The sequence below is a fragment of the Tachypleus tridentatus genome, chromosome 9 (genome assembly GCF_004210375.1).
Source record: "Tachypleus tridentatus isolate NWPU-2018 chromosome 9, ASM421037v1, whole genome shotgun sequence".
Classification (NCBI taxonomy): domain Eukaryota; kingdom Metazoa; phylum Arthropoda; class Merostomata; order Xiphosura; family Limulidae; genus Tachypleus; species Tachypleus tridentatus.
In genome coordinates this window covers 32,749,691-32,761,856 of record NC_134833.1, presented here as the reverse complement: position 1 = coordinate 32,761,856, position 12,166 = coordinate 32,749,691, and the positions used below count along the sequence as shown (strand labels likewise).

The 12,166-nt window shown below is 30.7% G+C and overlaps 1 protein-coding gene across 3 annotated transcripts in view; it reads left to right on the top strand.

Annotated features, from left to right (window-relative positions):
- Positions 1-837: 837 nt before the first annotated feature.
- Rpn3 (regulatory particle non-ATPase 3) overlaps positions 838-12,166 on the top strand; it is a 73,273-nt gene continuing 61,944 nt past the window's right edge. The window contains exons 1-4 of one of the 3 annotated variants that reach the window (XM_076453612.1): positions 838-1,018; positions 3,452-3,588; positions 7,694-7,884; positions 9,724-9,864. In XM_076453612.1, coding sequence (XP_076309727.1) covers positions 3,471-3,588; positions 7,694-7,884; positions 9,724-9,864 — 450 coding nt within the window. In that variant the 5' untranslated portion in view covers positions 838-1,018; positions 3,452-3,470. The remainder of the gene's footprint in view (positions 1,019-3,451; positions 3,589-7,693; positions 7,885-9,723; positions 9,865-12,166) is intronic. The other 2 variants (XM_076453614.1, XM_076453613.1) reach the window with 2 other exon arrangements.

Genomic DNA, 12,166 nt, shown 5'->3' with positions numbered 1-12,166 from the left:
CCGTGGGGGTGTATAATGTGACGGTCAATCCCACTATTCGTTGGTAAAAGAGTAGCCCAAGAGTTGGCGGTGGGTGGTGATGACTAGCTGCCTTCCCTCTAGTCTTACACTGCTAAATTAGGGACGGCTAGCACAGATAGCCCTCGAGTAGCTTTGTGCGAAATTCCAAAACAACTAAATTATCTGAATTCATTTGCAAATCAGCTGCATCTTCTACACAGCTAGCAACATCCAAGACTTTAATATCATCTGCAAACTTGAGTAATTTAACCATTCTTCCATATATATATCGATATTTTCTGAATCTATCACTCAGTGTGCACCGATGTAAAAGTGTTTTTGATATTAAAACGTGACGGCTGTCTCTGAATAACTTCTGCCACAGTTCCAATTTATAGTAATTGATTGAAATATTGTGCCCAAACATAAAAGCTTTGTAACAAAGCGCATTGGTGTATCTGTGATCACTACAGTACGACTACTGTATCGATTTACAAAGTTTAAAACGTAGCATCTATGTGATTACCGTAAGAATATTTTTTGTTTTATAATATAACTGATATCCGGTTTTCGATTATTATAATTATTTTATAAAAGTAGAAAAAAAAATGTTTGATTCGTAATAATTGTGTTTTTAAGATCAGTTATTATTTTTTCACAATAATACTTGCATGAAGAATATATATCATTTGCCGGGATGAATATCGAATTGCAGTTCGCTGTTTTGAATGGAAATAAGCAATAACTAAGATTCTACGTGATTTTATACTGTTTTTTTTTTTTAAAGTTATAGTTTTCTGTAATCAGGAATTATTATGACTCCTAATCGCAGTTAAGATTTTTTTTTTTTCCTTTTAGTAATTGACTCCACCTACAGGTTATGTATGACGATGCACATATGAACTTGTTATGAGAGAAACCTTTTATCTATAATTAGGCCTAACTTACTGTAAATACTGTTTGATATTGTAATTGTGTTCTGTACGGTGTGATTTATCAAAAAGTTTAAAATCTTCAGGTGAGTATTTAGTTGTGTGAAATTAGTATAACATTTAATTTTGTACTGTGATTAATTAAACTACAATTTATGTGAGTATTCACGATGTAAAAGTTGGTTTCTATTGTGAGTGTTTAGTCATTTTAGTATTTTTACTGCAGGACAATGCAATTAATATGGCATTATAATTTATATTACACTTCGTAAAGAAGGCAAAACCTTAAAGCGAAGAAAAAATTTTAAAGTTTTGATTATTCATTTCTACATATTTAATTTTAAAACAGTTATGAATATCTAAGTGACGAGTTGTAAATAACATGTAGAGTGATGTTCACTTTATGCTTCATGGTATACATTATTAATATCAATAATGAATTCTTGAAATTAACCATTCAATAATTTTGAAGAATATAAACTGCATAGTATATACTGTTACTGTTTTTCATATCGTGCCCTCTTCTGAAAATAACGTTAATTCATTACACGTAAAATGTTTGAATAGAATACATTGCGAACTTTGTAATAGTTTTAGTAGAGGAAATCATTTATAGAAGAATATAGTTCAGTATTTTAAAGGGATAAATCGTGATTCACATTTTATGTGATTTATTCTTACTGTGATAGTATAAAGTGTAATAGGTACATTACTGTAATTGTTAAATAATGGTGAGAATAACTTAAGGTGTTCAAGAGTGTATTTAATTTAACTGGTAGAGCTTCACACGTTTATCAAAAATTAGAAGAAATATAGTTACCATATTTTTGTTTTTTACCTGTGTTATCCTGGCATATTTTAACATTGCAGTGTTAGTATTATAATATTATTTCAGAATAACACAATGCCATTTCTGAATGAAAGTTTCACTTAGTAAAAATAAGTTGTGACTTGTTTTTAAGTGAATAAGCTTTACACTATTAATTTGTGTGATCCTTTCTAAATCAATTAAGAAAGAAAAAACAAGGGATCACATTTTTTGTCTTGTCCTCAGGAATTTTCTTACCTTGAAAATACTTGTCTAAGTGTCAGTGACCTTTATCACTAAGCCTGCAGAAAGTTCCAATAGTAATGTTTTTTTTTTTAATCCTGTGCATGTACTACATTTTTACAACCCTTGTTTAAGCTTTAGTCCACTTATTAACAATGAAACTTCTACTCTTTAAGCTTTAATTACAGACTCTCTATGTAAAATCTTCAAACCTTCTTTAAGTAATATTTTCATAATGCTCATTTAACAAAGTGATATGTAACATGCTAATGAGAAACAAACTATATTTATAATAATTTTATAACAGACTAGTTGATAAATCAATCATAGAAAGAGAAGTATTACTAATAATAAAGAGTATGCATGCTGGTTTACAAAACTTACCACTATGTCTTGCTTTGAAAGTGTTGAATCTTCTAGAAGGGAGAGTTGGCAGATACCCTGTCTTATCATGAAAACACAGCCTTAAACATATGCCAGAAACTATAACTTCAAACATTTGTTACTACCTCATCTTTTGAGATTTGTATACATTCTAATAGAAAACTTGTCCATCTTCTATAAATAGGTTTTTTTTTCACAGTTTCTTGACATGGGCACGCATCAATGTTATAGTGCAAAAGTCTTTGGGGTGTACATATGAGACTCTGAAGGAAAAGAATGTCTTTATCAGTATGGTCAACATTTGTATAAATGATGGTCTTCATCCATGGTATAACTTGATAGATAATAGAACAAAACTGTCTAATATTCAAAACAGCATCATGCTGTAAGATGGTCCACTTGATATTTGATAATGGAGGATATATAAATACAGTTATGTATCATAGAGTACTTGACAGACAACATCTAACATCTTTAAAAAGGCATGTGAAAATTTTATATTTTGCATCAGAATGATTTAATGGCCATCATAAAGTTGAAACATGAATGTGTTATTGTAATGTCACTTCAAATTTGAACAAAGAATGACATTTTACCATTGTTTGCAGTCCAGTTTCAAAAACAAAAGTTAAACCAGAAGAAAGCTTAACTTTTTGTCTGTAAGAATGTCCACCTCTATTTAAATATATTTATAAGTGAATTAGATACTTTAAAAATTATAAAAAACCCTTGGACAGTAGTATTTGCCATCTCAGGTTCTTTGTTCTTAAGAAAATAAGCTTATCTCCACAAATTAAGTATGAGAGATTATACATTTAAAACATGAATATTGCTCTTACATTTTTGTAAAATTTTTTTTAAAGTTCCAAAACATTTATAAGTCAGCCTTTTGGAATTATTAAGAGAAATCCTTTTCAGTATTTTGATTTTGTTTTATTTTTACAAATAAACAGTAAAAATAATGTACAAAAAATGTGGTTAGTCAGAAATGCATTTAGTAAAGTATATATTCAGATTAATTTTGTTATTTTCTCTAAGTTTATATGTATGAATAAAATAATGAAACCAGTAACTGTATTTTCAGATAGACTGAAGTTTAAATTATGATTATCCAACAAGGAACTGATGTTGAAATGAAAAATGCTGAAGACCAACAACCTGGCAATTCTAGTGCTGAAGGAGAGAATGTAAAACAAGACACAGATATTTTGACGATAGAAGGTCAATACATAATTGGTTCTATGTTTAACATTTAATGTTGTGTTTTTTTTGGCTACATTTTAGTAAGGTGATTAATGTAATGACCAGGTTAATGAAATGTATGGCTGAAAAATATGAATTTTCTAAGGTATAAACCAAGATGTTTTGAAAGTTCATCACAGTTTCTATTGTGAAGGTTATACAAATATGTAGTTTCTTGTTCATTTATCTAATCTACACCAAAGCCACTAACCATGGAAGAGGAGAAAGTCATGTTTTCAAGCTCTGAGTAATTCAATATGTGTTTTATTACAGTTTTTATAATCCTGGAAAGAATATATGGGTTCATTTCCAAATATTAGTGAAAGGTGTTTGTATTCATCTGGTACATTTAACAACTTTATATTTGATATGTATTAAATCTATGAAACTTTATCAGATTCTTAAGAATATTCAAAGTAAAGCTGGTCATTTGGCCTATTGAGATTACTCCTGATCCGTAAATGATCAGTTCCAATAAATTTATCCTTTGAACTCCACGTGACTAAAAAGCAAAAACCTAAAGAAATCCAATTTTCTGGCACTTTTCATTGTCAGGCAAACTGCTTCATAAAGTTAACTAAAGTGTTTGTTTAGTATTGCTAGTATCAAATGCACCATTACTAACCTTATCAGACCAAAAAAATCAAAATGTGGTCAATCAAAGACAAAACTCTTACATTGCATTTGTTATCAGAGATGGTGAATGAAATAGAAGTACTGTACCAAGAAGTAATCCAACTTTGTTTTTCAATTCAGTACAGAAACTAACAGGGAAGCAGCTGTCATCTGTACAGTATATAATGTTGTAACCTACCGGTAACAATCAGTTACCTCTACATAATAAATATCCTCTTATCATTAGTCTAGAGGAAGCAATTTGAGTTAAGTATATGTTATTGCTTTAACTTTATCTAGAAGTTCATAAACCAAAACCACACTTGATTTAATATAACTTCTGTTCACTTCATGCCTTTTTACACTTATTGTGACACTGGTCCAAAGAATGGTTAGAAGAGGAATGTTTACAATAGTGTTTCTTCATTGGCATTCAGGAAGTGTGCTCTTGAAGGTTTTTAGATAGAGCTCATTTCATGCTGAAGGTGTTTTAAAAGTCAGAAAAATAAATCCCATGTTTAGCACATTTCTTTTGGTTTTATTATCGCAGCTAACCTTTTCTTATTGAACAGATGTTGTTGCCAAATTAAATAAAAACACAACTGTAACTTTTAATGTATTTTAAATCTGCTCTGGCTCAAACTTTCAAAACATTTTAGTGGAAATGAGTTTAAGGGGAGGGCTTCTGTTTTCACTGTGTAATAGAAACCCATAGAAATAATTACCAGACATTAAAATAATGAAGACATATGAAAGGTAAACTTTTGTTTATAATTAGAAGCTTATTTTCTGATATACTACCCAGCTGAGAGGGAAGTAACAGTTTTTTGTGAGAAAATACAAACATAGGTTATTAACATCTATATGCAGCATAACTTCTCATAAACAAGCCTTGCTGTACCTGTGAAATGGGTTTCAGAGCTTTAAAACAAAAAATGTGCAGTGACACCAGGCAGTTATATTCCATGTAGTTAAACTTCAAAATTAGTTATGGTAACAATAACTTTTGTAGCTTGTACTAAAGATGGTGGAAATTCTGGTGGCAATGAATATTGCACCCAAGACCCTCAAATTATGAAGTTTCCTTTCTGAATCATCAAAGCTTAATTAACTTGAAATGTAAAAACACAACAAATTACAAGGCTACAATAGGTAGAGCACATTATGTTGTTTTATTAGTAATAAATGTAATTGGAATATTTTGATTACTTGGATAGTTGGAATATTTAGAAGCCCTAATTTTGATTAGTTAATTTTTTTCTGACAATTCATTTAATTGTAATTACAATTAATGAGTTACTGGAATAATTTAATACTATAATAATCAGAATCACTAAATTTGATCAATAGATTTAATTATAATTTGTCTTAATCAAACAGTTTTCATGAACTGTATGATGTGATTGCTGCTCGTAGGTAATAAGTTAGTCAATTAAATCACACAGTTCTGTCCAGCTTACCATTTGTGGCATGCATTTCATATTTAGGCCCAGCATGACCAAGTGGATTAAGGCATTCAACTCATAATCCGAGGGTCAGGGGTTTGAATCTCCGTCGTACCAAACATTTTCACCCTTTCAGCTGTGGGGGTGTTATAATGTTATGATCAATCCCGCTATTCATTAGTAAAAGAGTAGCCCATGAGTTGGTGGTGGGTGGTGATGACTAGCTGCCTTCCCTCTAGTTTTACATTGCTAAATTAGGGACGGCTAGTGCAGATATTCCCCACGTAGCTTTGCACAAAATTCAGAACAAACAAACAAACAATTTCGTATCTACTAAATGCCATAAATTTGGTTTAAACGTACATGAAAAATGTGAAAGTTTCTTCTCACTTGCACTGTATTTTGGCAGTATTTTTTTTTTGTATTTGGTCAATCTTAAACAATAATGATAACATTCTCCAAAATTTGTGACTTACTTTGATTGATAAGACTTAAATGTAACCTTTAGAATTTTATCATCAATCTTTCAAGAAAAAGTTGGTATATAAGTATTTACTTGGAAGAAACTGATGCTTTTTATTCTATTTCATCCATGAGAAGAATTATGTAGTATGTTCAGACCATTTGATGTGGCAGTAGCAGATGTTGGAAAAAATATGAAATATTAAAACAGAGCACAATACAAAAAGTGCAGAAGAAAGTATCAACTGATTGTGAAAATTAAAATGTTATGAAAAGTTAGGAACAGGATTGTATCCATCTAGGTTTTACATAGATTTTGATATTCATATCCATATAGTTTCTACTTAGATTTTGATATTCATATCCATCTAGTTTCTACTTGGATTTTGATATTCATATCCATCTTGTTTCTACTTGGATTTTGATATTCATATCCATCTAGTTTCTACTTGGATTTTGATATTCATATCCATCTAGTTTCTACTTAGATTTTGATATTTACTATATTTTTTTAATTAGCAGTAGCTGAAAAAAAAACATTTTAGCTTTTATAATCTAATATGATTATTTTTGTATTTTCTTTTGAACACTTTCTGAAGATATTTTATATTGTCATATTAGACCAAAAGTAATTGTCATTCTGTTGGAAGTAGGAAAGATATGCCTCTTTCTTTGAAGTTGTTTGGACTTTATACCAGTCAAAAGACATGGTGTAAGAGGAATTTTTATATCTACAACCAAAATATGAGAGATTGAGCTTTGTTCAGAGGTGAATGACAACAGATTATCATTGGATTGGGTTTTGGCTGTTAGGTTAATGATAAATATAATTTATGCAAAGTTATTCACAGAATTCATTTTCCTACATGGATATCTGTATCTTAGTGAGGTAGTTCCTCCTCCTTGAGTTGGGAAGTTAATGAAATTTTCCTACTTGGTTTATATTCAGGTTCATTTATCCATTATGTTCAACTAACCAATTATTCTCACAAGATGTGGATAGTTGAAATAATAAAAAATAATAAATGGAAACATTAATTTTGATTAGTTGGTTATTTTCCTCAATTAACTGAACAACTTTGAATTAATTGGAAATAATAATGTGAAACCACTGTGATATTATTTTGATTACCTGTATATCTGTAATAAACTGAAACACTGATTTTGATTAGTTGATCACTTTTATGATTTTAATCAATTTAGTCCTAATTTAGAATTGTTGGTTATTCTTTATGACAATATTTATTTATAAACATAAAATTAAAGCTGACTGCTAAGCTGCTGAGGGGTACCAAAAAGATAGATAGAAAGAACAGTTGTATGTTATTAAATTTATTTCTCACTCTGACATGTAATGATTTATATTTCACAGTAACATGTCTTGTTAAGAAAAACTCCTCTTGGAAGTATCTGTTTTGTGTTTTTATCTAAACTTTTATTGTTGTTTACTTGTGATTACTTTTTCTATCTCTTCTTGAACACAGTGAATATTAGTTTTCTTTCCAAAGCACTTTATCTGTGTTGTTGATCTAAATATTTAGCTTTAAACTTTGTTTTTGTAGACCTAAAGGAACATGCTCGGCATATTGAAAAGTCAGTCAGCTCCAAGGAACCTCGCTTCATATTTCGAGTACTTCGTGCTTTAGTGACAACAAGAAAAAAATTAAATGCTAAAGTTCTAAGGAAGATCATCTGTGGTTTCTATACCCATTCTGTCGAGCAGCGAGATAGCTTGTTGACATTTGTTGATGAAGTAAGAGATTTGTTTTTCTCAGATGAGTATTTTAGGACTTACAGTGGAAAACAAACTACAAGTTGTATATGTTGTTGAATAAAAATATTTGTTTATAAATTTGTATATGTGTATATACATATTAAAAATGGAAACTTTAATTATTGAATTTATTCACATTGTTTGTAATATAAATGTATACAATGATGCTAACCATGTCTGTTCTCATGGAATCATTCCATTTTGTAACATTAGATCACACTTTAGCATCACATCCTTCAAATTCTGAGTTTTATTTTTTTATCTTGTGCAAACTTCACAAAAAAAACAGTGGTAGCTTTGATGTATGGTGAAATAAAGTAATAACACTGTCAGTATCATAGTTATTTAAGTGTTTGTTCTTCTGCAACTGTGCTCTTAAGCTTTGCTAACACTGAGTAGAATGTTGGCCAATCAGATGTTGGAACAGCTATATTCGTTTTACATTGGAAAGATACCAAAATGTAAGCCATCTAGCCAAGAATTTTTATCGAAAAAAACTCAAGGAAAAAAAGTTATATATCAGAATGTTACCCTTATAGCAAAGAACTGATGTACAAAAAAAATATCTGTAAAGTAAAATGATGTTCAAAATGAGAAATAGGAGGAAAGTATAATAGTTACAATATAAGAGTAGATTGTATCCTGATGTGGAACTATAGTATATCAAGACACAATCGTAATGCCAAAATACCATAAAATTCAGGAACACAAAGAAAAGAAAGTATTACAAAAGAACAAATACGAGGGTTAAGTTTAATAGCTAAATGATACCAATGAAGTAAACAAAAGATGGATAAGTTTTGTTTTGTTTTTTGAATTTTTCACAAAGCTAGTTGAATGGCTATCTGTGCTAGCCATCCCTAATTTAGCAGTGTTAGACTAGAGGGATGGCAGCTAGTCATCACCACCCACCGCCAACTCTTGGGCTACTCTTTTACCAACAAATAGTGGGATTGACCGTCACATTATGTAATGCCCCCACGGCTTAAAGGACGAGCATGTTTGGCACAAAGGGGATGCAAACCCGCGACCCTCAGATTACTAGTTGCACGCCTTAACACGCTTGGCCAAGTTTTGTTTTTATATTGTTTTAACTTTTTGTTCACTTTCAAAATAAGTAAAGGCCATACATTTTGTACACTTTATTCTGTGTATTTCAGCATTGCTCGTGCCAGGAAAGCAACTACATAAATTAAGTAATCCCCATTTTTCTGATCAGATTCAGATTTTTAGGGCAGCTTTTATATTTTACACATTTATATAGTATCACTAAAATTAAACATTAATATGTGTAATGTTTCATTTTGAAAGAACATCAGTTTAAGTGTTTTGTTGTTAGAATGTTCTACACAGTTAGTATTTTTTATTTTTCGTATGATAGTCTCTCCAACTTAACTCTTGCAACTTATTGTGTGATATTTGTTGTCAACGTAGCAAACTGAATATCTCGCATATTTTGGCCTAGCGCGTTAAGGCATGCACTTCGTAATCCGAGGGTCGTGGGTTCGCGCCCAAGTCGCGCCAAACATGTTTGCCCTTCTAGCCGTGGGGGCGATATAATGTGACGGTCAATCCCACTATTCGTTGGTAAAAGAGTAGCCCAAGAGTTGGCGGTGGGTGGTGATTACTAGCTGCCTTCCCTCTAGTCTTACACTGCTAAATTAGGGACGGCTAGCACAGATAGCCCTCGAGTAGCTTTGTGCGAAATTCCAAAACAAACAAACAATCTCGCATATTGCTCCATGTTCATAATAAGATAGAAGAATTTCAGAACTTTATTTTAAATTTTTCCTAAATGTTTTACATACTTTTTTCAAGCCTATGGACACTGAGGGGCAAGCCATTACTTTTAAGGCTCGTACTGGAAAAGCAGCTCAGTTGCCACTGCTTCCTGAATTGGATGTGTACTTCCACTTGCTCGTCTTGTTACACTTGATTGACTTGCAGCGAATTGATCAGGTATATGTTGTCATATATGTAATAAAATGATTTTGGATATCAGAAAGTGTTTAGAATTTTTGGAATTTGTTAAAATTTACTTCTACAAGTAGACATGAATAGTAATGTCAAAGTAGTCATTTGATAAACTCTTGTACAGTGTTAAACTTTAAATGAGACACTGTCAGTTGACAAAGTTAAAAAATTATGTTTTGTTCAGTATTTAAGTTTGTCATCTTGTTTGGTAATGTTTGTTTATAATTGTGAATAGTTGTACACAGTTGCTCTTATTTTCACGAAGGTCAAATCTATGTTAAAGTTTGTAATTTTTAATTTTGACGTAAATATAAACATATGGTGTAGGGATGGCTAGTTTTCTAAACTCATGAGGCAACAGCTTTTATCACTGTACTTTGTCTGTTAAACAATTTTTGAAATTACTGTGTCATTACCATTATAATTCTAAGACAGTCATGTAGCACTTGAAATATATATTGCTTAAACATGAATACAAAATAATAAAATAATTATCTTCCTATCTGGTAAATTCCAACACTAAATGTTTCTGATCATATTCAAATTTTTAGGGTAGTGCTTGTATTTTACACATTCGTATAGTATCACCAAATGAAATGTGTCAGCTTTTAAAATTGGCATATTTTAAACATGTTTTATAAAAATTTTATTTTAAACTATAATGCACATACTGGTTAACATATTATGTCAAACTAGTTAATTTCTGGTTCAACATTAGATTAATTTACTTAACATGCAAAATGTAATGTGCTACCTACAGTGCTTAATGCTTGAACAGCATACACATACAAGAATAATTGGAATAATGAATATCTCAAGCTATATATTAAGTTTTATTATTATTGAATATTCAGAAACAACAAAAGATATATTTATTTATAAGTGAAATGTTGTGATGATAATATGCACATTTTTCCAGAAGGTTTATTCTAGAATGTTTCAATATTGTTTTATAATTTTGTAAGTGTTGTATTTATAATTGTCCAGTTGCTTAAGCGATTTTTTTACTCACAAAGGGAAACAAGTAGTAATAAGTCATTTTATTTATTATGCAAATGGATAGATGTAAAAAACCTGGCACATTGGACATTGTATAACATGGTAACCAAATTTTCAGTAGTTTTTACATGAAAGAAACTTCCATTATAATAGTATAGTATTTTGGATTAATCAATGTTGACCACATAAGAACCTAAAGTGACCTCAATAAGGCAGAGTTAAAATAACTTTATGTGGAGAAAAAATTAACAGTTCTACTCATTTTGGTAGCAGTATTTTCAAGTATTTGGACATATTTGCCATAAAATCTGTTTTGCAAATTACATTGTTCCTTGTAAACACAATTGGAGATGATATGAGGTACATCTGAAAAGATGTGGATTCAACTATGATTTATCTCTCAACACAGTTTCCTCCAGAGTCTATATAGTTGTGCTTGCAGTGAAATACTCTCAGGCTCTTCTGAAATAATTCTTTTCGGTCTTTCATCCATGAATGGGTGATATGTACAAGATCATCATATCTCAAGATAAACTTTGATATGTTCTGATATTTATTAAAGTTGGTGAAGAAAAAAAGTTACTTGGAGCTAAATCTGTTGAGTAAACAGGTCAATTGAGTAATTCAAAGCTTGTATCATGAATAACATTCAAAGTAAATTGAGCAATGTCCTTAAGAAACAGCACATTTATTTGAATAATCCCTATTTTTTACATCATTTTTTGATGTAAATTGCTTTTTATGGATGCATAGTTATCTCTTTTAATGGTTTGACCCCTTTTCAAAGAATCATCTGGTAAAAAAACTCATCCCAATATATTAATGCCATAACCTTTCCAGCAGAGAGTTGTGACTTGAACTTCTTTGTAGTGGGTGAACATGAGTGCTTCCAATGCAAACTTTGTATTTTTGTCTCTAGGTCATGGTGGTAACATGCTTGTCATCCATAGTTATGAATCTATTGAAATCTTTTGAGTAAACAACTCTCAACAACTCAAATTTATTTTTGCTAATGTGACAACATATTTGGAACCCAGCTTGTACTGACCTTACTCAGGCACAAATTGTTATTCAAAATCTTTACCACAGTATTTTCACCAATTTCCACTTCCTGTATCATCTTTGTAATGGTAATTGTTTTACCACGTATAACTATATTATGAACTTCATATGCAGTTTCTGTTGTGGGCATTGTCAAGGGCTGACCTGACCTTGGATCATCTTCACATGATTCTCTGTCATACTTAAACTCAGCACACTACTTTTTTTATTGTTGAATGTACCAGAA